The sequence below is a fragment of the Equus przewalskii genome, chromosome 15 (assembly GCF_037783145.1).
Source record: "Equus przewalskii isolate Varuska chromosome 15, EquPr2, whole genome shotgun sequence".
NCBI classification, from domain to species: domain Eukaryota; kingdom Metazoa; phylum Chordata; class Mammalia; order Perissodactyla; family Equidae; genus Equus; species Equus przewalskii.
The window spans coordinates 9,506,011-9,533,661 of record NC_091845.1 but is presented as its reverse complement, the minus strand read 5'-3'; the positions used below and the strand labels follow the sequence as shown (position 1 = coordinate 9,533,661).

Sequence of the window (27,651 nt, the reverse complement as noted above, 5' to 3'; positions counted from 1 at the left end):
GATAGGAAAGGCAGAGGGCAGGAGGACCAGGGAGACTATGTTGGGATAAAATCCTTTGAATGCCTGGATCCAGCTATCCCTGAAGCTGGTAAACTTTGTTAAGGTATAAGAGCTAATCAATGACCTTTGCTGCTTAAGACAATTTGAGTTGCTGTCACTTGTAACCACCACCACCAACTTGGGTCTTACGTATCCTCATCTTATCAAGCTCCCTCTCACGTTGATTCTTTCATTTTCCTCTGCTTATATACAGACTCTCCTGCTATCCTATAGTCTTGGAGCAGAGACTTCAGACCTCCGTGAAACCCCCGCTAAGCCCAGCATGGCTCTGGCCACCTGGCAGAGACCAGGGACTGTCAGTGACTGGTGAAAGACAGGGCTGGTGTCCTCCTTCGGCGGAGCAATAAAGAAAAACCAAGAAAAACTTGGGTCTGATGTTCTTCTAATTCAAAATGAATCAGGCCCAGAGCCACGACCGTGGTGCCCAGTTTTGAGTTAGGGCTGTCGTTGCGTGCTGCTTTCTACCCCCAAGTGACTTCAACTGGGTCTCGGGCTCCAGAGTAACAGCCAGCTCAGCCCCAGGGTAACAGAGAGGGGCAGAAATAGCAAGTTAAGTCATATCCTGGCTGCCGCGAAGCTCATAAGCACAGATAACACTGCAGGGGAACACGCGCCAGCTATCAGACGGCTGGAGGATCCCAGATTCATGTGGGATTTTGCCAGAACCATCAGAACTAAGGGGTCCTGGGGCTAGTGGCTCACTGGTGCCCCAGTGGAACAGTGTCCCTTTGGACCCACTTCATTCCAGCTGGATTTTCTCATTGGGTTCACAGCCAACAGTGTGTGTGGGCCAGTGGGCTTCAACCTAAACACACTCAATTCTCCTTTTTTATCCTAAAATGAAATTCATTTATAGCCCACTTACATACCATTATTTTTTTTAAAAGCAATTTAATGCTCAAACTGAAATACAAAGGAGAAATGAGAAGAAAGTCGTTTTCTTAATTTGTGTATTTCAATTTGCAACTGCTCAGGCGTGACCGCGCCGGGAGGCGGAATGAAGTCGTCAGAGTTACAAGCTTGCACTTCAGAGAAGTGAGAGGATCAGAAGTCATTTCAAAGGAGACGTGGAGGAAAGGCGAGGAACAGAGTGAACGCTAAGGAACAAATGAGCACTGCAGGACGGACTAGCGGGTGCGACTTTGTAGACCTGAGCTCTAGATGAACGTCAGGGCCACCAGCAGTCGTGTGAGCCGTGGAGGCCGCTCCATTGTCGGACGCGCCCAAGCATTGCTGGACATCAGCTTTCCTGGCCTCCAGCCACCAAATGCCAATAGTGTTGATTCCAATCATTGCAACAACCAAAAACTGCGCCCTCCATTTACACAAAGCCCCTTGGGGCCAGAACTATCCCCTTTGACATGGAAGGCCAGAGGCGTTGGCCTCCCAGACTTGAGCACGACAGAGCTTCAGGAGGAAGTGCAGGTGGGAAGTCTTGGGGAACCCTCTCTCTTTTCTCTGTCACCAGCAGGCTCTGTCCCCAGGGACCAGAGTGCACCCCACCAAAGGATGCACATCGTCCTGCCCTCAGGCTCCCCCACATGCAGAGCCCTTGGCATTGGCTGGGAGCAGCAGGAGCAGGAGGTGAAATCTGAGCCTGGAAGCTTTGCTGGGCTCAGGCGTCTCAGGGCCTCCCAGGTCACTTCCCTTTGCTTCTCAGTCGGGTCCCCCTTGTCTTCCATGCAGTCCCGAGGGCGCCAGACACCCCTCTGAACCCCACTGCTCCTGTCAACTAGGCCCAGCAGTGTGCAGCTCAGCCAAACTCGGGGAAACAGCAACACCCGAAGAGAATACGGGGAACCCTGGGGTTGGAGTAGCAGCAGGTGAGGCTGCAAGTGCTCATTTGCATATCATTTGTCAAGGATGCCCTGGGCGATGGCCTCAGACTCCCCGAGTCCCCCCAGCCAGGCCTATTACGTCCACACCCTCTCACCCCATGGGGGACAAGGGCTGCAGGCCAGCAGGAGCTTGGGGATCAGGAGGGTACAGACTGGCCCTCTCGGGGTGTGCCAATCCCCTTATCGGTGGCGACAGGTGTCATAAGACAACAAAGGCCTCTGGTTACCCACAGCCAGGTTCACAGAGGCCTGCCTGGCCCTGCACCAGCCCTCTGAAGCCACCTGGGCATTCAGTCTGCAAGGTGTCCCCTCCACCCGCCCAGGCTGGCTGCACCAGGTGGGTGCTCCGGCACATGACTGGGTGCATAGGACACCCAGGTCACATCCCACTCTGTGGGCAGGTTCTAAGGCCAGCACGTGATGTGAGGACGTGCACGTGTCCAAAATCACTCTCTGAAATGTACCCCTGCAAAGGCGCCACGTCAGAGATCGGCACAGACCCTCAGTCGACCCAACACAGCACGTTTGTTCTCCATTTAGGGAGTATATCTCTGTTTCTTCAATTAGGCAGTGGCTGAGGGGTGCTCACCCTTTGCCACGTTGTGAGGAAGCCCATGCTGCATGGGGAAGCCACGTGTTGGTGTTCCAGCGGATGGCCCCAGGGGGGGTCCCAGCCAACCACCACCGTCAACCGCCAGATCTCAGGGGGAACCAGCATTCAGATGATTCCAGCCCCTGCCCTTGAGCCACCCCAGCCTTCCAATCTCCCAGGTGAGGCCCCAGACATCCTGGAGCCAAGAGAAGCCATCCCCCCGTGGCTGTGTCTGAAGTCCTGACGCACAGAACGCGGGGGGCTGGGGGGGGGGGGGCGGAATTTGGTATGCTATGCCTAAGGGCAATATTTGGTGTGCACGAAGGGGCAGCCAATTTGTGTGTATCTTTAAACATTTCCATAATGCTCAGCCTGGCCAAAGACTCCCACCAGAAGAGGCACACCAGTGCCAAGGCCGACCCGGGAAAAGCAAAATCAAACCACACACTCACTGAGACACGAGCTTGGAGACCGGGGCAAACCCCGCCATTTAAATTATTTGTCCTAAAGGAACGTGCGTAGATGAATTCTCGGGTTAAACACATGACGATTCCACCGAGGGGCTCCGGAAAGACTTGTGGCTTGACAGACAATAAGCTGAGTTCTCTGGAAGGACATACCAGGGTTAGTATGTGACTGTCCATTGCAGTCAACAACTAGTGAATTCAGAGACCTTGGTTGTCCTCCTTGGCGAACATGAGTGACAGGCCCGGGAGACAGCTGTGCCATGTCAGATGATGGTGCAGCCACAGCAGTACCGCTCGGGGTAGTCCACCACATACACCTTGTGGTCGGTGCCATAGACATAGTAGACAGAAGTCTTTCCTTGATACCAGTAATGAACTTCTGTGAGGGGGATCAGCTCAATGGTCTGGCGCTGAGGAAACAATTGGCCAAGAAAAACTTCAGCCTTCTGTTCAAGTCACTCACCTGCTCAAGAACCTTCAGTAGCTCCCTACTACCCAAGGGATGAAGTTCATGCTCTGGAGTTGGCATTTTGGCTCTCTTCTCCCTCTCTAGATGTATCTCCTACTATGCTTCTTCACATACCCTAAGCTCTGGCCCAAATCGACTTCTCATCTTTAGCCACCATCTGATTCTGGGTTTCACAAAGGAGGGAAACAGGTATCCCCAGGGGCATTCTAGGATGTATGAAAAGCCACCAGCCAAACAGGATACCTTCCAGAAGCATTAATTTTTAGATAGGGGGAAAGAATGGCAGTGAAAGGTGGAGGATAAAGTCATTTTAAACATTTCTAATATTAAAACAACCATGGAGATATTAGGAAGTAGATTTACAGTTTGAATGAAATTTGGCACCACCAAACATTGACACCAAAGAAATCTCAAAGTAAGTGGGTCGGTTCAGGCTATTTCCTCAGACTCCTCCCTCCCCCCACCCTGGTTGTGCATCGACACTCCTTTGAGAAAAGCCTTTCTCAAATATTCCCCTCCTTTTCCAAAAGGGGAAACTGAGGCCTGTGGGCTCATGGAATTTCAGGTTTGGACAATCACCCAGGTCCAGTCCCATCTGTTTAATGCTCACATCTCCTCCCCAGCATCCACCTCCAGCTAAGAGCCCAGGGTACTCACCACGCAACCCCCCCCCCCCCCCACTAAATGGTCCTAAAGTCTCTTTCTCTGGCCCCTTCTCTGAGCAGTTACTCAACAACCTTCCAAAATCTCAGGGCCCTATGCAGAACAGAGCAGCCCTGCCTTGGGAGAGAACACTGGCCTCCTGTTGAGACACCCATCTCCGTCAGCTGGTGGTACTGTTTTGTTAGGGACCACTAGGTACCTGGCTGACATAGGAAAGTTACTCCTGGTCATTGAAGCGAAGCTTTCTTGGGGACTAACTGTGGGCCAGGCTCTATGTCTAAACCCCTACGTTCTTCTGCACCTGTTGCTCCCCTGTCCTAGACTCAGATTTAGGGATCCCAAACCAGAGGGAGGTGGCACGGCTGGCCCAGAGTCAGACCCTCCTACTTGCAGGAAGTTCCCCTCCTTGGGGAAGAGCCCCAAGTCCTCTCGCTGTAGGGCATGGTCCAGAGGCCCCAGGGCAAAGCAGGAAACAGGCCGGGGAGGGGATTTCGAGAAGCAGGCTCCTTACTCTACTGGAGCGGCAGTGGAGGGGCAGCGTGACATTGCGGCAGGAAGGGGACCCCGAGTCAGGGCATGCATTTTCCATGAAGCTTCCTGTGTGGTCCTGCACTTCCTTTCTCTGGGCCTCGGTTTCCTCATCCGTAAGGTGGGGATAAAAACTTCTACGTCACAGAGTCATTGACAACCAAATGAGATCGTGACACTGAGTTTTCTCCGTATGCCAGAAATTGGTCTCCAAGTGATAATTTTGGAAATAAAAGATAGAAGACCCTTCTTGACATTTTGGTACAGAGGACCCAAAATGGGATCTAAGAGGCAAGAGGAGATGGGAGCCAACATCACTGCTCAGAAAGCCTGGACAGTGAGGTCAGGACCACTCGTTTCCAGACTTTTCTACTAACATCAAATGGTGCTGGTCCGGTGGCACAGCGGTTAAGTGCGCACGTTCTACTTCAGCGGCCCGCGGTTCACCGGTTCAGATCCCGGGTGCGGACATGGCACTGCTTATCAAGCCATGCTGTGGCAGGTGTCCCACATATAAAGTGGAGGAAGATGGGCACGGATGTTAGCTCAGGGCCAGTCTTCCTCAGCAAAAGGAGGAGGATTGGCCGCAGATGTTAGCTCAGGGCCAATCTTTCTCAAAAAAAAAAAATGGCCAGCACAATAATACCATCCCCACCCCGACCTGCCCCCATCTGTTTCCGATTCGAAAGGTCTCTAACTTTGAGACCACAGATGGGTCAGGACATCAAACGCCATCAAGCAATTATCTTATGATGGGCTGTTTGTCTGTCTGTGCACGGTGGTCACGCCCCTGGGATGAGAGACTCCAGGTCTGAGAGTAACAGTGAGGCCCAGTGTCACGCCAGCTGCCTCGTCCTATTGGAATCCACTCGCGAACTTCTCCATCCTGAACAAAATATCAGCCTGAATCTTTGTCTACACATCCAGGACCAAAAGACAATTTAGGAAAAAGATTCACAGACGTGGCCTGTTCTTGCATTACGTTCCCTTTTAAGGAAGAACGTGCGTCTGCCCTGGTTGCCCCTTCCTTGCTCCAGGACTGGCTCGCAAATGGCTTGTGTTGCCCGAGACAGGGCCGCACTTAGGGGAAAAGCCCCAGGAGCCCCAGGGTCTAAACCGAGGCCTGCGCCTCCAGCCTAGATCTCAGGCAGGCACTTCCCAGCTGACGGGTCCAAAAAGGATGCAAATTGTCAGCTCTGGAAGCAAAACAGGTCCAGGGCGACCACTAGTGTCCAAGCTGCTAAAATCATGTCCTTCCCTCTTCCCAGTCCTGGATACCTCAATATCTGGGCTCTTCGCTGTCACCCACACCATAGGACACTAGTGCAGTGTGAGCAAGCACCCTTGGAGACCGTTCTGGAGTCTTCGTGGACATCGTTCTCGTGCCCCCAGGTTCCCTCGAATCTGCTTCTGCACATCCACCCTCACCACTTCTACGCGCTCTGCTGCTCACAGCTCAACTTGCTTCTTCAGAGAAGAGATCCTTGTGCGGAGCTCTCTACCCACACGGCGAGTGGAAAGCCCCTGGGAGGATGTGCCATGGCTGGAAGGTGCCAGAGAACAAAATCCCAGCTCCCTCGCCTCCAGGCGACAGCGGCTGAGGGATGCTCACCCTCAGAGCTCCCGTGGGGTGGGCAGAGGCTGGCCTCCCCCTCTTCCAGCCCCGACGCCCCCACCCCTTTCCTGGCTTCTCCTGGGAGCCCTTCCTTAATAAATGACATGCACACAAACCCTCCTCTCAGAGCTGCCTCTGCAGAGCCCACCCAGGGCCAGGGCCAACCTCTCTTCTTTCACAGATGAGGACATTGAGGCCCAGGGAAGGGAAGAGCGGGCTTCAAAGCCACAAGTGGGTGCCGCCGCTGAGAAGCAGGCCCTAGGCTGGTAACTGACTTGTCCCTGCAGAATCTGGCCCAAGGAAAAGGCCCTAAATGCCCCCCATGGCTGTTACCCCTGCAAACCCTCGCTGGCTTTCAAAGAGGCGCTTGCGTGTCTTGAATGTGGTGAATTATACATTTAGCTTGGAGATGGGAAATTTGGGTTCTCCCCCGCGCTCTTCCACTAAGAAGCTGTGTGACCTTGGTAAATGACTTGCATTCTCTGAGCCTCCTCTGATTTATTGGAAAAGTCTTGGGTTTGGACTAGACCAGGGGTAGCTGAAGATGGCCCAGAGGCCAAAGCCAGCCGTCCGCCCATACAGTGTCTTTAGCATTTTTAGAATTTCGTTCTCGATATCGAAATATCAGAAGGTTTCATATACAAATCCGGACTTCAGAAGGTCTGGAATCTCTGCCCCTGTCCTACACAAAGCTGAGTGGTGGTCCCCTTTGGATAAGGGGGCTCTGCCACCCGGCTCTGCCCGGCCTGTGAGTTCGCAGTGCCCCAATTCCATGACTTCAGAGGTCCATTCCAGCTCCAAGATGGGCATTACTAATTTTAAATCAAATGCATCCTGCTCTCTCCCACAAATAGGGGGGATGTGCAGAGAGAGAAGGGGAAATACTCATTGCTAAGGGAGCAGAAGGAGAAGGGACATTTTGAGCACCAGGTCCCAGCACTTACAGCGAATTACCTCATCCCTATGGAACCCTCCGGGGCGGGGCTAGAGGCTCTTGCTCACAGGTGAGAATCCTGACTTCAAGGAGAAGGAGGTAACCGGCCCAGGACCACCATGGGACACGGGAGAACCGAGGACCTGAGCCAGCCTGTAAAACTCAGGCCCGGCTGACAGACCCCCTCACGGAGCTCGGGCGCTGGGCGTTCCCTGGCAGAACCCCCATCCTCCTTCCAGGTGCCCCAGCTGCTGCCAAGGCCACCACTCAGAGCAGCTTCTGGGGACGTGACAGGCACCACCGCCACCTGGTGGCCATCAGGATGCAGCACCAGGCCATCCCTGGCCGTGGATGCTGGGAGAAGACTGGCCTGGGATTTGGGAAGTGCCCTGGGGGCAGGACCCTGCCTATGACCCTGGATCTCCAGCTTTCCCTCCCCTCTCTGAAGCCAGGGGGTTAGAAGCAAAATCACACGGAGCCACATTGCTTCCTGTTGCTCTCGGGATAAAAACCCAAAGCTCTCACATGTCCAGCGGACCCGCCTGCCCCCGAGGCCCCAAATGCTCTGCTCTGTGCCCTCGGCCACTCTGGCCTCAGGTCTGTCCCTAGTGCTCCCCGGGTTCCTAAACTGAGTCTCCTCCCCTCCATCCACCCCCGGTTGACAGCTTCCTCATCTGTCCTCCCTGCCATTCTCAGAAAGGAGCCTCCCGGCAAAGGGAACACCCCCTTTCCTCCTTTATGTGACCAGAGAGACAGTGTCCTAGGAGCCCCAGCTGGCCCGGGAGCCTGCCCTCCCGACGGCCCCAGGCCCCCACTCCACTCACCTGCTGCAGGACACGGGCCCGGGAGCCCAGGGCTGCGCTGTGCTCGGCAATGCCCCGCTGGGAGGCCAGCGAGATCTCCCGCAGGGGGAAGTCCACAATGGGGTACACCTGCGGGGAGAGACGCGGACGCCCTCGCTGCCCTGGCCCAGATTCCCTGATTCCCACAGAGAACAAGCCTAGAGAGGGAGGGGCCCCAAGGCCTGCAGCGAGCTGGTGGGACTTAAACCTCTGGGTCTCCTTGCTCACCCACATTCCAGCCTCGGGAATTCCAACAAAAAAGGGGGGCTATAGACTCTAGGGAGAGTACTCCTTCACCTGCAGCCACTCGGCCCCCAGCAAGGCTTTGCTGCCGCCTAACTGGGGCTTGGGGTGGGGCCAGGCCTCCTAGCGGCTGATGCCTGAGGTGAGCCTTTAGGAAGCCGGAGTGGTTAGCGTGAAGAAAGGAGGCTGAGGAATAGCATTCAGCCATAAAGAAGGAAGGCCTGCCATTTGCGACAACATGGACGGACCCTGAGGACCTTATGCTAAGTGAAATAAGTCAGACAGAGAAAGACAAACGCCATATGATGTGACTTATATGTGAGATTTAAAAAATAAAGTGAGCTCATAGATACAGAGAATAAATTGGTGGTTGCCAGGGGAAAGGGAAGTGGGTGGAGGGGGTCAAAAGGTACAAACTTCCGGCTATAACTAAGTCCCCGGATGTAATGTATGGCATGGTGACTCTAGTTAGTAATACTGTATTGTGTATTTGAAAGCTGCTAAAAGAATAGATCATGAAAGTTCTCATCACAAGAAAAAAAACTGTAACTATGTACAGCGATGGATGTTGACTAGACTTATTGCAATCGTTTCACAGTATACACAAATATCGAATCATTACGTTGTACACCTGAAACTAATAATGTTACATCAATTATATCTCAATTTTTAAACATTCATATTACAAAATGAAAGAAGCCCATCCGAGAAGGCTACATACTGTAAAAAAATAAAAGGAGGCTGAGCGCCCGGCCCTCTTAGAGAAAACGGCACAAGGAGCCTGCTCAGATGTCCGGTGAAGGCCAAATGCCCCCAAGGCCTACAGCAGGGGACGGCACATCTTTTCTGTAAAGGGACAGAGTGTGGGCCATAGGGTCTCGGTCTCAACTACTCGACTCTGCCCTTGCAGCAGGAAAGCAGCCACGGACAATATGTAAGCAAACACGCATGGCTGTGTTCCAATAAAACTTTATTTATAAAAGCAGGCCAAGGGCCAGAGCTTGCTGACCCTTGGCCTACGAGACCCTCCTGATCTGGCTGCTGGCACCTCTCGTGTCTTAGCTCCTCTCTCCGCCCGGCTCATAGCCCTCCAGGCCCCCTGCCCTCTGCTGTTCCTCACGGCCTCTGTCGTGCTGCTCCCTCCGCTGGGCACCGTTGCTCTGAAGGCCTCGTGGTCCACACCCCCACTGCACTGGGTTCAGTTCTTTGCCAGGGTCATTCCCCGCTCCCAGCTGAAACATCCCCCCACCCCTCCTGTCTCTTTACCCTGCCTGTGTATTTCTCACCGACCCTATCACCATCTGACACTGTGGTGAAAATGTTATTATCTTCTTCTCCCTCACCAGACTGTGAGATCTCTGAGGGCAGGGATTTTGTTCTGTGGTATCCCTGGGGTCTGGAATAGGGCCTGGTATAGGAGGAGGGTCTCCAGGTTTGTGGGGGAGGGGGGGGAGGAGGAAGGAGTGAGGGGAGAGGGAGGGAGGAAAGGTTGAGGATGTGGAATTCGAGAGAGACCTGGCCCTATGGGGTCCCAGCAGCCTCTGTTCCACAGGGGCAGCTCTGTTCCCATCCAGCCTGTCTTTCCAAATGAATGCACCCCACAGAAAGCCACAAGACCCAGCCTCACAGGAGGGGAGGAGGAGCCAGCCTCCTCTGTGGGAGTCTGCTGAGCCCCCCTTACCATCGTGTTCTCATCCTTAAAGAGGTTTTCCCCTTTGGCTTTGGCAAGGAGCTCCGCGGGGCAGTCCAGCTGGTGCTCAGTCACAAACTCAAACAGGCTGTTCTTCCTGGAAGTGAGAGGACGAGGGATGGAAGACGCGGCACGTCAGGCTAAGAACGTTGGTCGGAATCAGGCAGACCTGGGCTGGAGGGCGTGCATGACTACTGGTGGGACCTCGGGAAAGTTCTTTAGCCTCTGCGCCTCAGCATCCTCATCTGTAAAATGGGAAACTAGTAAAGGACTCCAGTTCCCTTCTGTTACCTCACTTCATCCTCACCTGTGCAGTGCTTAGCAAGGAGAAACGGTTTCTGCACGGGAGCCTTCCCGGCCCTGGGAATTTAGGACGCAGGGACTCTGTTCCCCGACGGGAACGCCCGCGTGCTGAGTGGCTGCTGCCCTACAAGGTGGTGATGTCAGGATCTGAACTCGGGTCTGTCTGCTCTCAAGACCACCAGCATCCCGCGCCCACGCTGTCTCTTCCCAGGACCTCTCCCCTCTCCAGTCGCTTTAAACCCTTTTCTCCCAGCAGGTCCCTGCCCTGTGGAAACCCCAACCCAGTGGAGTTTCTCTGCAGAAACCAGTCCAGCCCACGTCCCGCGGCACCCCCGGCAGGCCACGGCGCTGGGACGCGGCCACGTACCACATGATGACCAGCTGGATGAAGTGCAGCAGTTTCTTCTCCCCTTTGCAGGTGGCACAGGTCTTGCTCCCCCGCCCCGAGCACGTGCTGCACCTGACAGGGCATACCGTCAGGACCACTCAGAGAGTCCTGGGGTCCTGGTGGCTTCCAGAGCCCCCGTCCCCGACCCCTGCCAAATCCTTCCTCATGGAGGTGGACTGTGCTGGGCCTGGATGGCTTCCACCTGCCCCACCTCCTCGGGTGCCCCGGTTCCCTGTGGAGATCTCCTCCTCCCACCCAGCCCACGTGGCTCACAGGCTTGCCCCCACCCCTGCTATGACCAGCTTGGGACCTCGGCCTGGCCAATCAGCTTATTCCATCTCCCTGGCCACAGTGACTGATAGAAGGATGGGCCATGACCCATGTGAGTGCAATGAGATCCGCCCCAGGACTTTTGTTGGAACTATCAGGAAAGGGACATCCTTTTCTCCTGAAGTTACTAAGCTTGGAGCTGCGGGTGGTCCTCTCTGCCACCACAGAGACAGCCTGCCTGAGAATGACGCCAACACAAAGGAAAGCAGAGTGAGGGATGGAGACAGATTCCTGGTGATATGGTTTAAGCACTTGGATCCAGCTGTACCTGAAGCCACCCCAGAAATATACTCTTGAATTTTTCCTTTATACAGGCCTATAAATTTAGTTTTTTGCCAAAGCTGATTTGAATTGGATTTCTTTCACTTGTAAATGAAAGAAATCTGAGTTTTTTTCCAAATCAAAGACCTCCTTTAGACAAGTCCACCAAAGCTTCACCTCCTGGCTTGTTAGAGGCCTGGGCCTCAACGAGCCAAACATTCTCATTAACCAACATGACTTTGAATAGTTCCATTCTTCACAATTTCCTATTTCCCTTTAAAGATTTGTAAACACATTAAAGAACATGATTTACAAAACATAATAGCCCACTGTTTGCAAAGCCCTGTGGCCAGAGATTGACCTTTGTTGATCATTTAGTCAATCAACCAACCTCTGCCTCCTCCTCCATTCAGGCCCTGCAATGATTATAGGTAAGAGTTTGCCCAGGCCCCTATCCTCAGAGAGCTCAGACTCTCACCTCCAGGTCGTTTTCTGTATTCCCTTTCCCACCACATGAGCAGGAAGAAGTTTGCTCTCCTTGCCCCACTTCCTCCCTGCAGGCCTCCTTGCTTACACCCCACCCACAGACTGCCTGATGATTTCTAGTCTTGTTTTGAATATCAGGCCTCGAGGAAAGCTTACCCACTGCACAAATATTTATAGAGCATCTACTATGCACGGAGCTCTGGGGACGCAGGAGTGACAAGACAGATAGGTGCCCACTCGCCTTCCAGAAGGGCAGACAGTGAAAAGCAAGAAAGGCAGCCCACGCAAGAGCTTCCCCCGGGTGCGGGCAGACCTGCTCCTACCTGCGCCTGCCGGAGCCTGAGCACAGCTGGCACCTCCGGGGCTGCCTGGCCCTGCGCTTGGCACCGCTGCAGGAGGGGCACCTTGCCTGTGGACACAACACACCTCCTGAGGAAGTGGGCAGAGGGCAGCCCGAGACCTGGTTCCGGCCCCGGCCTACTGACCTTGGCAAGCCACTTCCCCTCCCTGGGCCTCGGCCCCTTCATCTGCAAAATGGCGGCTTGGGTGGAAGGTATCTTTGGACCTCTCCAGTTGTGGCTTCCAAGGATTCTACATCCTAACAGCCCTGTTTCTCCTGAGACGTCAGCCTCTCCTGCTCCTCTCTGATTCCCACGACCCCCAGGACCATCCCCTGACCAAACAGTCACGGCCAGAGGGAGAGGGGTGGGCTGGCGAGGGACCTGGTACTGGAGACGGGGAGCTGTGGCTTAGGAAGGCCCCCAGGGGTGACCCCGGCTACACTCCCCCAGTTGGCTCAGCGTGGGCTCTGGAGACCTTCCAAAAAAAGCCTGAGTGGGGAGGGAGAGGAGGACGAGGGGCAGGGGGTGGAGGAAGGAACAGAAAAGGCCACAGGGAGGGGCCCTGGGAGAGCCATGAGGAGGCGCATGGCAGGAGTGAGGACACAGGAGGAGAGAGAAGCCAGGCAGCCGCAGTGGGGCCCCCAATGGTGTGTGAGTGGGTGGAGGAATGAGCTCACGCAGGTGGAAAGCCGGCAGAGAGAAGGATGGAGTGGGGCGCAGCTTCCAGTGGCCGGTGGTCAGCACGTGTCCAAAGGACTAGGCACAAACGGGGAGGGCTCAGAACACGTGCGGAGCTTGGTCCTCCTCCTGGGATGGTGAGTGGCCCTGTAGGTCTCTGAAAAGAAGGCTGATGCCATGAGAGCCTGGCAGCGTGCTTCGGGGCCTGCTCTGGGGTGAACAGTGTGCCCCCCGCACACAAATTTACGTCCACCAGAACCTCAGGATGTGCCCTCATTTGGAAACAGTCCCTGCAGAAGTAATTAGTTAGGATGAGGTCGTACCGGAGTGGGGTGGGCCCCTAACTCCAGTGATTGGGGTCCGTATAAGAAGGCCATGAGGGGACGCAGACACGCATGGGGAAGGCCTCGGGACAACGGAGGCAGCGGTTGGAGTGATAACAGCTACAGCCGAGGATCGCCGGCAGCCGGCAGAAGCTAGGAAGGTGGCTTCTCCCTCTGAGCCTCCAGAAGGAGCCAACCCTGCTGACACCTTAATTTTGGACTTCGGCCTCCAGAACAGTAAGAGGATAAGTTTCTGTTGTTTTCAGCCACTCAGTTTGTGGTAGCGTGTCACAGGAGCCCTGGGAAAGGAATGCAAGGCCCCCGTCTACCGGGTCCCTGGAAGCCTCTGCATTTCCCCTTCTCGGCACGCATCGCCCCGTACTCCCCGTGCTGGTTGCTTGTGGTCTCCCCGCGGACAGAGGGGCCCTGGTGGGAGGGACCTCTTAGTCCTCTTGCCGGGGCTGGCTCTGAGCAGTACTCAGTGAGTGTTTGTAGATGGATGAGAAAAGGAGAGAAGACTCAAAATCCCAAACCATCAAAGTGAAAATGCCAGTAGGGAGCGCCCAATCCAACCTGCCCATTTTGCAGGTGGGAACGTGGAGGCCCGGAAGGGGAGGATGACTTGTCTGAGGTCACACTGCCAATGGGGGAGCCCCAGGCCCCCAGCCCAGCCCTCCGTCCCCGTGTGGAGCCCTCCTCCTCCCACGCTATCGTTTATTCACCAGCGGCCACACAGCACTCACCAAGCCGGCCCCATGGCAGCCGCTGCACTTGTAGCACCCACGCCCATGGCATTTGTGGCATTGCTGGAAGTGAAACGCTCTCCTCGGATCGAGTTTCCCAAGCACCAGCAGCTCCTGGTCTCACCACCCTGCCGCCCCCCATCCCCGTGATGTCACCATCCCAAACATGTAGAGAGCAGCCATTCAGGGCCAGGGTAGGAAGGTGGCCATTTCCCACCTGACTAGGATTCCAAAAGGCCTTGAATGCCAAGCCAAGGAGATCATGTTACCATTTCCTCGGTGCCCCAGCCCAGCCTGTCCTGGATGCTAAGAAGAGGAGACGCGTTCTCCGAGTCCCACGTCCCCACTCACGCTCCCAGGCTAACCACAAGGGCAGGTGTCCTTTGCCCATTAGGTAGCTACCATTGTCTTGGGGATCAAAAGCTATAAAAAATGGGCGGCATTTTTGTGAAAGGTAACGAGCTAGATACTGAATTTTAATCATTGAATCAAAATAGCTTTCCACCCTCGGGAAAAGAGGGGAACGGCTTCTTGACCCCTCAAATTCTCCTTCCTCTTATAACGCTGTGAAGACTCGGAGGGTGAAGTTACAAGCGCGAGTCAAGTTAAAGCAGAGGCTGGCCCGGTGGCGCAGCAGTTAAGTGCACACGTTCCGCTTCAGCAGCCCGGGGTTTGCCGGTTGGGATCCCAGGTGTGGACATGGCACCACTTGGCATGCCATGCTGTGGCAGGCGTCCCACATATAAAGTAGAGGAAGATGGGCAGGATGTTAGCTCAGGGCCAGTCTTCCTCAGCAAAAAGAGGAGGGTTGGCAGATGTTAGCTCAGGGCTAGTCTTCCTCAGACAAAGAAAAAAAGTCTAAAGTGGAGACAAGGTCGGGAGCTGGATAAGAACATAACGTGAGCTGCCTCGGCTGTTTCGGTGACACGTGAGGTGACCCTCACTTCGCGTCATGATTACATTTCTGTAAAACAGGACAGAAGGCAAATTCTGCTCCCTGCTGACTTCCATGAGAAGTCCAGCACCACTTTGACTTTATTTTATACGGTCTCATTCAGCGCTCTAGCTGTTTACTGTCAGGCCAAAAATCCCGCTCCTCCGGGCTGGGGCCGAGAACGCTGGCTCTGGAGAGCCGGTGCCGCTCTGCCCATGGGTCGCCTGTCTGCTGTGTGGATGCTCCCACGTTTGCGTGGGATTTTGTGGGAATGGGACTACATTCCGTGCCCTGAGCTTCGTTAGAAGTGGGCGTCTTGCTAGCTGGGGAATGAACCTCCAGCCTGGACTCGGGGTTCCCTTTTTAAAAGGACAAGGTTGAGGGGACATAGGGGGCTGGAGGACAAGCTCAGGGGGAAGGGCAAAGATTCCAGTAATCGTTACCTTGACCAGCGACGAGTGAGGGACCTGGAACTTCCTGGTGTCTTCCTGAAACATCGGGGGGACCTGGACCTTGATGTCCCAAAGCCGGGGGGAGGTGCCTCTATGTGGCCCATCTACTGAGTGACCTGACACAGAGAGGGATCGTTGTAAGGCCAGGGAACGGCCACAAGGACAAGCCTTCATTTATTCACCGAATCGCAGGGTGCTTCCCTTGGTGCCAGGCATTCGGGAGATCCTGGGGCGACAAGGATGGGTAGATAAGGGTGTCCTTGGAGTCTGTGGCCAAGCACTCAAGCACTGGAGTTGGAAAGACCTGAGTCTGATTCCTGCTTCTTCTACTTCCTAGCTGTGTAACTCCAGACAAGTTACTTCACCTCTCTGATCTTCAATCCCTCATCTCTAAAATAGGGATAGTGGTGGCACCTACCATAGAGGATGGTGGTGAAAATTAACTAGAAGAAGGCTTATAAATGCTCAGTGCAGGACTGGCACATGCTGCAGCGTCAAAAACAAGAACTATCATCGCTATCATCCCCATCATCTTATTTCTCTTCCTCCTCCTCCGTTCAAGGAGACAGACACAGCCACAACCACGATGGTAAGTGCTCAGACAAGAGTTGAATAAAAGGCTCTGAAAACTCAAAAGACTGACTCATTCTGCTGGGGAGGGGAGTGGCAGGAGAAGAAATCCTGGAAGGCTTCATAAAAGAGGTGACATGTGAGCTGAGTCTTAAGGGTGGGCCCAGAGCTTCCTGCACAGAGAAATTCAACCCTCCAGTGGGCTTCAGCAGAAGGCGAGATGGCACAGTGAATGGGGTTCCTGGGGGTCTAGAGTCCTAGGGAGGCACTGGGGGTGGCCTGGGAGGCCTGCACACACATGTAGCCTTTGCAGTCTAGCCCCGTGGGCAGCACCAGCCTGTGGCCCAAGGACCGTCTGCAAACCGCTTCGTGGGCAGCAAGCATCTGGGCAGACCAGCACTGAAAGGTCTCTGAGATGAAGCGCCACCCTCTCACCTTAGAGCAGAAGGGGACACCGAGGCTCCCAGCAGAAGAGCATCTTATTCACGGATACTGGCTGACACAAGTCTTGACATTTGCCCAGCCCCGGCCATACTCGTGCCCAATTAAACTGACTCCAGACAACTCACTTACTCGTAAAGGGTTGGAACGTCCATTCGCTTATCCTGGACTCGCTGAAGGTCTCCAGCCGGTACTGCAGAGAACAGAAGAGCTTGTTCACACGCACACCCTCTACGAAGACAGGGCACCACCGAGCAGATGGAGCTCCCCACCTGCCGGGCGCGGCGGGAGATGAGAGGCCCCACGCACAGCGCCCATGGGCGGCTCAGAACAGGCTGGCGACAGCGCTCTCTGTGCCCAATGCCCCGGGACGTCTGCAGGGAGGCCAGTCGGCCCCAGGAAGTCTCCCCTGACAAGCTGACAACCGGGGCGATTTCAGCTTCTCATCTCTTTATACACAGAGATGTTCTATGCGCCAAGTTTTGGAGCAGCAGTTGCCCTTTGCTGGATGGAGGCTGCTGGAATCCACTGCTCGGAGCGTCCCCTTTAGAGGAATTTATCTGCCTGATGTCGAGGTCCTCCTTGATCCTCATCCACAGAATCACAAAATGGGAAGGGAGCCTGGCTCCTCCTTTTACACATGAGGAAGAGGAGGCTCAGAGAGGTCAGTTAACTTGCCCAAGGTCACACAGCTACACAGGGGCCTCTTCCCCGAGATGCCTGCTCTAGCCACTCCATGTGAGCCTGGTCTGATTTCTGTGTGCGTGTGTGCTCAGCAGAGGGTGGCTGCGCCAGTGACACTAGAAAATGTGAACTCAGAGCTGTCAGTTGGCCCTGTCAATGCAGAAGGTGACACAGGTGCCAGCTGTGGTCTGGGTACCAGACATGGGATTTCCCCAGAGCTTCAGGCCCAGGGGTGATGAATAAATGATTCCTTGGCAAGGACGTGACTTGGGGGAGGCAGAGGGAGCTGGACTCGAGGGGAGTAAAGGACCCTCCTCAGCCCACCCCTCCTGGAAGCGGTTCAAGGACACTGGCTTTGACACTAGCAAACCCAAGTGTGAGTCCCAGCTCCGTCACTTCTCGCTGTGTGTTTTGAGACAAGTAACTTCACCTCTCTGAGCTCAAATTCCTCCTTTAACTGGCGATGATGAGACCACTGTGTGGGGTAGTTAGGAGGGTTTGATAAGACAGCTGTGACGCGCTTTCCATGACGCCTGGCGCAGTGGAGCCTTTCAATGACAACCACTGATAATTACTCCTTATGTCACTACCCACAGCTCCAGACCAGAGAAGTGGCAGAAGGGACTTCCATGTCACCACCGTCCACACACACTGCTCCCATTTCACATCACACAAGCCACCCCCAGGGCCTCCAAGCACAACCCTCCAAGTCTTGGTGGGCCACCCCTCACCCGGCAGAGGGTCTGCGGCTTCAGCTCCTGGATGATGAGGTCGCCGGCGGCCGCGCTGCCGTAGCAGCATTTGGAGTTGACGAAGCTGAGAAGGGCTTCACGCGCCACCTCCTCCGTCACCACGGGGACTCTGCTGGGGACAGGGCAGAGAGGCAGGGGCTCTGGGAAGGGCCTACCTCACCGTGCAGAGGGAAACTGAGGCCCCTGGCGGTGACGCACAGTAGCGGTACAGCCCTCAGCCCGGGAGGGCATCTCTGGCCACGGGAACCATGGGAACAGACGCCAAGGGTGGGAACGGACAGGTCCCTCTAAAGGACTGCAATGCCCCTTTAGCTGAAGTGTGAGGCTCTCGAGAAAGGCAGAGGGAGCCTTGGAACTCAAAGAAACCCTTAAAGATGAACTATGCCATTTTACGGGAGAGGAAAACCGGGGTCCAGAGAGACTGTCACACGGCTGGAAGGAAGCAGGGTCAGGCTAGACGAGGTTCCTGCCTGGGGGGACCTTGACCTCGGAAAGGAGCCCATAGCAGTGTTCAGGGAAGCCCCCAGCCAAGGACTGTCTTCCGCGGCGCCTGGACACTCGCGGTGAGCCTGCTGGGCAGCACAGCAGCACGCGGGGAGGCGGACAGCCAGTGGCCCCTTCCTCGGCCTTCTCTCTGGAGGCCCCCCTCCTCCTGGGAGACTGTCCCTGAGCCCAGCTGCCTGCCTGTCCCCTCCCCAACCCCCACTCCCCAGGAAGCAGGAGTCCTGCCCCCCTCCTCCCCCTCGGGTCTTCCCAGTTCTCTCTGGGGCAGCCCCGGCTCCAGACAGTACCCCCTGTCGTGCCACTTGTGTCCCCAGCACTACCCCCCCCTCGGTGTCCGGAGGGGCCTGAGTGTTGTGGGAGCTGCTGGGCCAGGATGGCGGAGACGACTCCACGGAGGAAGTGGGGTCTGCACTGCGCGTGGAAGGCGGGTGTCCCAGGAGGAGACGGGGAGGTGGTCCAGGCAGCAGGGAGACCAGGAGCACCCAGGATGCCCCTGAAGGCGGGACAGGCCACCCGGCTGCGAGGCCGGACCCACCTTCTCTCTGCACAAGGCTGCTGGAAGCCGGAGCTCTGCCCCGAGGTCCCTCAAAGCAGGGCGGGTGTGGGCCTCTCCAGGGAGCTAGACCAGGGAGCCACTGACCTCCACGGTAAGGGGCTAGATAGTCAATATTTTGGGTTTTGAGGGCCAGAGAGCGTCTGTCTCAACCCCTCAGCTCTGCTGTCATAGCGCAAAAGCAGCCACAGACAGCAAGGAACAGGTGAGCATGGTTGAGTTCCTGTAAAACTAGATTTACAAGAACAGACGGTGAGCTGGATTTGGCCCAGGGGCAGGGTCGGCAACCCTGATCTCCACAATGGTTTTCAACCCAGGCTTGGGAGCCAAACAGCCTGAAGAGCTTGGTGAGGTGCAGACCCCCGGGCTCCACCCCTGGAGAACCTGACCCAGCAGGCCTGGGAGCCTGACACCCTGTCAGGGTGGAGGTCCCTGGGGAGGGCTCTTGGGGGCAGTGGTGACGTGAGGACCCACAAGCGTGACCCCGTGTGACGGCTCTGTGAGGGTCACCGGCAGCTCACCTGTGCTCCAGGAACGAGGACCAGCACCTTGGTTCCTGGGGTCTCCCCGGGGCCTCTGAAGGTGGGAAGAATATCTGCTGTCCTGGAGGAGAGAGGAGGAGGCAGCGGCTCGACAGCCCAGCTCAGAGGAGCAGGCATTTGGGGGTGAAAGGAGGAAAAATTGGCTGAACGCGAGAAAGGACAGATGAAGAAGAATGATGGTTCTGAGGCCAGCATCATTCTGGTCTTAAATGGACATGGATATGGTCATAGGATGTTCATGGACGCAGGGCCTATGCACCATGTCTTCTCGTTGCCGCCCAGTGGTGACAAGGGGCTTCCAGGGTCCCCAGGGGAAAGAAGAGCCATCCCAATGCTGGCCTGTTCCAGAGACATCCCCCCAGCAGCACAGTCCCAGGAAGAGGCCACAGGAGCCAAGACCCACGGACTCACCGCCCCCTTGAAGAAGCCAGTCACAGCTGGGCAGCCTCTCCAGGAGTTCAGCTGGGGGCGCCAGAGGACTCTCGGCCTGGAAGCTGAGGTCCACCACACCTGCAGGAGGACAGGCAGCCCTGAGCCTCGGGGAGAGGGGGAGGGGGTGTCAACGGCCACTTCACAGGAAGCTGACAAGTGAGGAGAGTGCATTGTAAAAAGCCTCACAGTTTAACTCAGCCCGTCTCACTCCGGCAGCCACCCTCCGGCCACAGAACGGGCAGGGATGGGGGGCGGGGGTGGTAGCCACAGCAGTCATAATAATGTTGAGAAAAACACCAAGAATGGCAGCTCCTGTTTGCTGGGCACCTACCCTGTGCCAGTCACCAGGATGGGTGCTTTATAGACACTATCGTGTCCCACGACCCTCGGAGATAAGTGCTGAATCACAGGTGCTCACACGGTGATGCTCCTCTCCTCACGAGATGGCGCTGGACCTCCTCCCCTTGAACCTGAGCAGGCTCGGGACTGCCTCACCCAGGGAGTACACGGGAGCAATGAGGAGGTGCCGCTCCCGCTTCTTGCCTCTTGGCGCTCTCCCTCTTGAGCCCTGAGCAGCCATGGAAGAAATCAGCCTATCCTATGGGAATGACCACGTGGAGATGCCCCAAGGCTGCATGCAGAGGGGCCCGGCGGAGTCCAGCCTTCCAGCCACCCTGCCAGGCCAGCGGGCATACGAGCGAAGCCATCTTAGACCCTCCAGGCCAGACCAGCTGCCTGGTGAACACCACTGAGTGACCCTGCCATGAACTGCATGTCTGTGTCCCCCCCAAAATTCATCTGTTGACACCCTAACCCCAGTGGAAGGCATGAGGAGGCCGGCCCTTTGGGAGGTGATTAGGTCTAGGTGAGGTCAATGAAGGTTGAGCTGCTGGGATGGGATGAGTGTCCTTGTAAGAAGAGAATGATTCCAGAGCTCGCTCGCTCACTCTGCCCTGTGAGCGCACAGGAGAGGGCGCTGTCCACCAGCCAGCGCAGGCTCTCACGGGATGGGACGCGGATCCGCAGGTGCCTTGATCTAGGACTTGCAGCCTCCAGAACAGTGAGAAACAACTGCACGTCATTTAAGCCAGCAGTCTATGGTATTTTTGTTATGACAGCCCCAAACGACTCAGACAGACCCTAATCCATTCCACGTGGAGCAGACTCGCCCAGCCGAGCCCTGCCCAGGTTCCTGGCCCACCAGTCACGGCGTGGAGTCAGATGGTGGTTGTTTTAAGGGACTGGGATGGGCGTAGTTTGTCATGCGGCTTCCTCTCATGGGCAGACTTTGCTGTGGGACTCCCCACAGAGCTGGCCAAGGCTCCCTCAGAGCCACACCAGGGTCTGCGGCTCCTTCTGCTCACCCTCCCTCCTTCCCTTCTCCTCTCGCAGGGGTCCCACCTGCACTGGGTCTGAAGACGGTCCCAGCCCCCTCTCCCCTTTCCCTTCACAGGCGTCTCCAAGGGACCTCTGGCACACCGAACGCCACTGTGGTGTCTGCTTCTTGGATGACCCGAACTGACACCCTGATATTACCCCTTCTACCAAGGAGGAGACTGAGGCTCAGAAAGGTAGTAACTCGCCCAAGGCCACACAGCCAGTGAGTGATGGAGCTGGATTCAGACCAGGGTTCGTCTGTCTCCAAAGCTCATATTCTCTCCAAGTGCCTTCCAGGAGGCGAACCCTACGGAAGAATCAGTCACTGTATATGTGTTTTTAAAACCTCATCTTGATGTGTCGGGATGGGACATAGATACATGGCTCTGAGACTCCAAGGAGGAAAGCATAATATAAGAACTGGCTCCAGAAACTCCGGAAAATTCAGGAAGCACCTCCCCGCACCTGCGCCTCACCCCATCCTCCCACCTGGAGGCATGGAAGGCAGGCCTTCTGATCCCCTTTGACATGAGGAACCTGAGGCTCAGAAAGGTGACTCCAGTATCCTTAGGTTGCACAGCAGTGGAGTTAGAGCAGGATAGAGGCTCATTGTTCCAGTTCCAGCCCACTGGACCACCCCTCAAACCTGTTCCCAGAAGCCCTCATGCTGGGGGACAAGAATCCCTCAGCTCTGGCTTTCTGGTAGCCAATGTGGTCATGGGAAGTTGTCTTTAAAGGGTGAGCTGATAAATGGTCCGTGGAAGGTGATTCTGTAGTAAGCTACTGAAGCAGACGCAGGCCAGGCTTCCAGCAGACCCACCTTTCCCCTAGATCCCTTTTTTTTTTTTGCTCCTCTTTAAAACCTATAGCTCTCTACCTCCACAAAAATAAAAATGATTTTATTTTTTTAAATGATGTCCTATCCTTTCTAGTTTAATAAAAACAGAGGCAGAAGAATAAACACATCTCGTTCTAAACTGAAGCAGCCTAGGTTATCTGGAAATGGAGAGGTCAGGGGGTGAGAAGTCTGAAATCCTGAAATATGTGGCCAAAAACAGGGGAAGGAGAAGAGGGCACCATTAAGACAAACGACAGCCGCACTCTCCACTCTCTCCAAACTAGGAACGTCCTTGTCCTCTGACTATAGGAAATCCACGTGCATCTCTGAAGGTCTTGCTCCTTGCAGGAAACTTACAAGGGAAGCTGAAATAGAAGAACGCGTGTAGAAGTAGAGAGTGCCTCTCCTAGCCAGAAAACTTACCTGTGGAAGCAAAGGATTCTGTGGAGACACAGGTGAGAGACCTGGGATGGACGTGGGTGTGAGACAGAGTGGCAGCATCCCCAGGCTTCAGCCGATGCCTGCCAGTGGGTACCGAATCGCCCACACGATCATTCGTCTGGAATTACGACTTCTACCTTGGTTCTCAATACTGTTTTGCTTCTAATGAGTTTATCAGCATTCTAAGCTATTTTAGTCACTAGGGACCCAGGGATCGGAAAACATTTTCTATAAATAGCCAGGTAGCAAATGTCGTAGACTTTCTGGGCCATATGGTTTGTCTCAATTACTCAGTTTCGCCATTGTGGCCTGAAAGCAGCCACAGCCAAGACACAATTGAATAAACGTGGCTTTGTTCCAATAAAACTTTCCAAAAACAGACAGGGGGTCAGATGTGGCCCATGAGCTGTATTTTGTCCATCCTGACCCAGACACTCATCTATGTGGATGGGTTTGAGGGGGGTCAGAAAGGCGGAAGCTGGAATTTGAACCTTTCTGGGGCCCGGGCCCGTGCACATCCATTGCACTTCCTGTGAGCCCAGTTACTGGAATTAAAGATGAACGTCAGGGTTGGATGGTAGCCAGGGGCAACTGGAGCCAGAATCCCTGGGGCACAGTGGTTAGGAAGCTGGCTTCTGACACCTGGAGTCTGAGCCCTGTAATATATGACACTGTGCCAGTAACGCATCCTGGCAGAACTCAACCCCCCAGCTGTGACAGAGAGCGAATGATATTAGTGCCCACCTAACTAGACAATGTGCGCAACACAGTTCTTGGTCCTTAGCCTGACATCTAACAAACGCCCGGTCAACGTCTGGGACCTCAGGAGGCAGGGCCTTCCTCTTTTTTTGTGCTCCTTTAAGCCAGGAGACAAGAGCGAAAATGTCAACCATGGAAAGAAAGGCAAGACCATCACAGCCTCTCCCCTGGGATGCCCCCCCCCGACCCGGAAGTCTTGGGTCTGCTGGGGCATCAATAGTCTCCTTGAGGAGAAGACAGGGAAACGCCATATGGCAGCTATGCCCTGCTGGGAACCAAACAAAGGGGCAGGAAGAGGGGAAGAATGAGAGGTGGGAAAGTCGAGGTCCATCCATCAACTAGGAGGCACCCTGCCCTCCTGGGGCCGTCGCAATTCGTCAGAGCCAAATTAGTCTCCCCATTATGTTCTGTGCAAAAATAAAGGACTCCAGGCTGAACTACGGGCAGGTGCGTCATTTCCTGTACAGATCTCATCAGGCACAACAGGAATGCACACGTCACAGGCATTGTGTGACGCCCGGCGTGGGGCACTCCGAAGAGGGCCACCAGCTGTGTCACTGTTTCCACGGTGACGGGGCTGCATTCCAGGGCAGTTGTCCAGCTGGGCCACCCCACCCTAACACGGGCATTGTGTCCTGGGCTCACAAAGGGATGGCGCAAGCATGATCTCTTCTCACTTCATGACAACCACCATTTTCCCCACTTTGTAGAAAGACAAGACCAAGCTCAGAGATGTGATTTGGGGCAATGAACCCACACATTCATAGCAGAGACAGAAACAGGGCTTAGAACTCAGATCCTGACTCCAAGCCCAATGAGCTTTCTGCTTAGCCGAACATCCTATTGCTCCATGCAAATGGCATCACGTGGTTGCCGAGAAAGCTTTGCAAAGTGTCACCAAGGTAGCGTTTCTGCTCACTAGCCACTAGCTATTTTTCTTTTGTATAGAAAGGAATGTTGCTTATAGAGAAAGGCATAATTAATGGATAATCCCTTTAACTTTCTCTTTTTAAAATGTCATTTCCTTTATTTCAGAGGATAAAAGGAGTCCACGTCTTCTGCCCCTAGTTCTATCATCTTAAAAGCACTGAAATCATGTTACTTCTCTGCTCAAATGGCCCCCCACCACCATCTCACTTTAGTTTGTTTAACATCGTGTCTCCTTCAACAGGTGTGAGAGCCCCTATTGGACAGGGAAGCCCCCCGACCATGTCCTGCATGCAGTTGGTGCTCTTAAACGCCTTGTGATTTCAATTAAACTTACGATGGTGAAAGAGATTCAAGGGGTCAAATTCATACAGATAGAGCACAGAATGGCAGTTGCCAGGAGCAGAGAGGAGAGGGGAATGTGGAGCTGTTGGTTAATGGGTACAGAGTTTCAGTTGTGCAAGATGAAAAGGTTCTAGAGAGGGATGATGGGGATGGTTGCACAACAATGGGAATGCACTTACTGCCATGGAACAATACACTTAAAAATGGCTAAGATGGCAAATTTTATGTTATTTAAAATAATAAAAATAGAAAGAAAGAGAAGGAGATTCAAGTGATCATCAGAGAAAGAAAAGAAAGAAGTCTGGTTTTGCCAAGAAGAACAAACAAACAAATAATTGGCTACACTATTTCAAGGCCTTCACGAGCAAGACCTGAAAGGCTGACCAGGTCTCCCCCAGGCTTAAACACCACAGTGGCTCACTACTGCCCACAGCAAACATCCAAGCTTGGGAACTTGGTAAGTAAGGCCCTAAATTACCTGTGGGACAGCGAGAAAAGATTCTCATCTGCCCACATGACAGGGCAAACGCCTTCCTATGTTGTGCAGAGCAGGGTGAGAGAAGGGAAGACAGCTAATGTAGGAGGGGAGGTGGTGTGGATGGAGAGCAGAGCAGAAAGGGGGAGGAGAGAGAGAGACGGCTGCTGGAAGCTTGAGAGAGAAGGGTGGGAGCTTTGCGGTGGGACCCATGGAGAAAATATTTCGGGGAGCAAATATAATGCCCACCTGGTGAGTGAGAGGAACATCGAGAGAAACCAGGGGAAGGATACCTGGGAGAAGGTTTCCTGGGACTTGTGCAGGCCCCTCTGCTATGCCAAGAGAGAACCCAGCAAACATTACCATTAATTTTCACTTAGTTGGGATGTGGAACCCACGCTTTGTAGAAAGTGCTGTCATGCCAAGACAGGGCGACATGGGAGCTGAAAGTGATTGAAGCCACATGACATGTGGGACCATTGAAGAAACAAGACCTGGTCAAGCTAGAGAAGAAAAGAGTCTGAAGGGTCCTTATGTTAAACAGGGAACAGACACTTCTCAGTAGCCTTGAGGGGCAGAATCAAGATCAAAGAGTCAGAGCTCCAGGGAAAGAGGCATCAACTCAATGTAAGAAAGAACTGTTGACAGTCTCAGCTGTAGAGGGGACAGCCAACCCCTGGGGGTGCTCCAGGTGATGGTGGGAGATGCTGCCTCTATGAGGATGCTGTCAGAGGCTTCCTAGCGTCCGATGACGGTGGTACTAAAAGGCCTTCTAGGTGCCTTCCATGTGGATGCCACATCCCAGAATGTCCCACCCATGCCCACTTTGGTTCCAAAGTGTAGGAAGAGGGAAGGAAGCTATTCTCTCTCTGAAGTTGCCCACATTTTAGACTCAAACACTGGGGACAATACTTGTGTGACTGGGAAGGGTAATTCAACTGGATAAGTGGACAGTCATCTGTCACCTAAGAAGGGACATTTAAATCACAGAAGTCCCAGAGCAGGCTCCCTTCCTGAAACCCGGAGAAAAATTTACCTAGTTTCTTATTTCACCAACTTAGCTTATAAAACCTTTTCTGGATGATCCCATACCTGCGGTAGATCCTAAGAGCTGACCTGAGGACCGATTTTATGGGAAGACAGCACATGACAGAATCAAGGTTTTTAGAATTTTAAGGGAAGTAAAGAGTTTGCCTTACTCTCACCTTGCTTACCAAAAGGCATGGTGCCGAAACAGGAACATCACAGGTGGTAATATTTTCCCTTAAGAGCAGTTTAATTTTAAAGCTCTGAGGACATAATCTGATAATTTTCTAGAGTCCACAATTATTCCACACCTACTCTGGGCTGGTGGTGTATTAGGCACTTCACACCCAATTAATCCTTTACCACTTCCGCAGGATGGCACCATCTCTGTTTTTACCGGGGGAAATGGAGTTCAGAGAGGTGAAGTGAATTGAGCAAAGTCGCCCAGCAATTAGGAAACAGAGCTTGGATCTGAATCCAGATTTGACCTAGCATAGCCCATGGCTGCTAAGAGAAACTCCAATTATAAATTGAAAGGCTACTGAGCAGTGTTTTGAAGAGGAGAGACTGCGTTAGAATGTAAGTGGAAGCTTGTTAGAATCAGTCTATGGTTACACAATTTCCAATCCATCAGAGATGATGTATGAGATTATGAGATTATATTATGAGATATGAGATTAGCTCCTGCTCAAATGTATGCTAACATATCTCCATACAGTCTCCCACCTCAATATGAAAACGGATCCCAACAAAATCTAAAATGAGTTCCCTCTAAGATTAGCATGGGTTCATTTTACACCCAACGTCAGCTCTGAAACTCAAAGCTTTCAGACAGCAACATTAGAGACAATGAAGAGTGTTGGGCCTGTGAATGACCTTCGAGGTCACCAACTTCAGTAACTATGAAAATGTACTAGTGTCACAGGGCTCTCAGGGATTCAGATGAAAGCTGTGGACCCCCCCAAAAAACCATATGCACGACATTATCCGTCACCTTCATGGCACTCAAATTAAGAACTCCTGACCCAATCTCCTTTTATAGAGGGGGAAATTGAGACTCAGAGAAGTTAAGTGACTTGCCCAAGATCACACAGCCAATTCATAGCAGAGCCAGGACCTGAACCCCAACCTCCCAGTTCCCGATCTGATATTCCACCACATCGCCCCTTCCAAATTCAGGATCAAAGAAAAATTTTTTGAAAACAGCACATTTCTCCCTAAAATACTATTTCCTTCTTCATCTCTTTAAATAGTCCTTAGAGTCCATTGTATTTCTGTCCCAGTAATGCCAGGATGGGGTCACCCCGTCTGTTCACAAGCAGTAATGAACGGAGGGAGACCCTGAGTAAAGACTTTTCATGACATTTCTTTAAGATTATCCTCATCAAAGAACTGAACCCAGCTGTGACTGAAATAGGAATCCTGATATTCAGGCTCACACTGGGCTGGGGGGACCCATCAACTAGAGAAAAGAAGGATAAAGAATCTATGGATGGTGTTACCATGGTTGGAGAGGAAAGTTCTCCTCTTGGTTTTTTACCATCCTTCTCCATTGCTCAGAGACACAGAATGAAGACCAGCCTGCAGGCTGCAAATGGGCTTTACTTGTGGAAGGAAGGAAGGGAGGCATGCCCTCAGCAACACAGCCCCAAGGGCAGAGGGACTGCGGCTCAGGGCTGGCTGCAGAGGTGGGTGCTCCACACCCTCCCTGCTGTACTTACTGTCCTCATCACTCAGATCCGGATCCATGGTCCAGACGTCCAGCCAAGGAGGTGTCTGCCCTTCCAGTGGGCTCAGGCCGCTGG

At 53.9% G+C, this 27,651-nt stretch overlaps 1 protein-coding gene across 7 annotated transcripts; it reads right to left on the bottom strand.

Moving 5' to 3' along the window:
• Positions 1 to 993: 993 nt before the first annotated feature.
• SSUH2 (ssu-2 homolog) lies at positions 994 to 27,651 on the bottom strand. 7 transcript variants are annotated; one of them, XM_070576681.1, is made up of 12 exons: positions 27,568 to 27,651; positions 19,638 to 19,736; positions 19,206 to 19,287; positions 17,607 to 17,739; positions 16,324 to 16,384; positions 15,172 to 15,296; positions 13,795 to 13,857; positions 12,033 to 12,118; positions 10,612 to 10,704; positions 9,933 to 10,038; positions 7,991 to 8,098; positions 994 to 3,367 (listed from the first exon to the last, which is right to left on the bottom strand). In XM_070576681.1, exons 1-12 carry the CDS (start codon positions 27,593 to 27,595, stop codon positions 3,221 to 3,223), a joined length of 1,131 nt encoding a protein of 376 aa, XP_070432782.1. In that variant the 5' UTR covers positions 27,596 to 27,651; the 3' UTR covers positions 994 to 3,220. The 7 variants fall into 7 exon arrangements, with proteins under 7 accessions (XP_070432782.1, XP_008530567.1, XP_070432783.1 ...); XM_008532345.2 differs by having other exon boundaries at positions 17,607 to 17,736; XM_070576682.1 differs by lacking the exon at positions 13,795 to 13,857.

What these genes read in the sequence shown, in the direction of transcription:
- SSUH2 (XM_070576678.1), bottom strand. Translation starts at nt 27,595, where the DNA reads ATGGATCCGGATCTGAGTGATGAGGACA. An exon ending in CTGGCTTCTTCAAGGGGGCG is followed by an intron (nt 19,288 to 19,637) that starts GTGAGTCCGTGG and finishes TCTCTCCTCCAG; the next exon opens with GACAGCAGATATTCTTCCCA. An exon ending in CTCACTCGTCGCTGGTCAAG is followed by an intron (nt 13,858 to 15,171) that starts GTAACGATTACT and finishes TTTCACTTCCAG; the next exon opens with CAATGCCACAAATGCCATGG.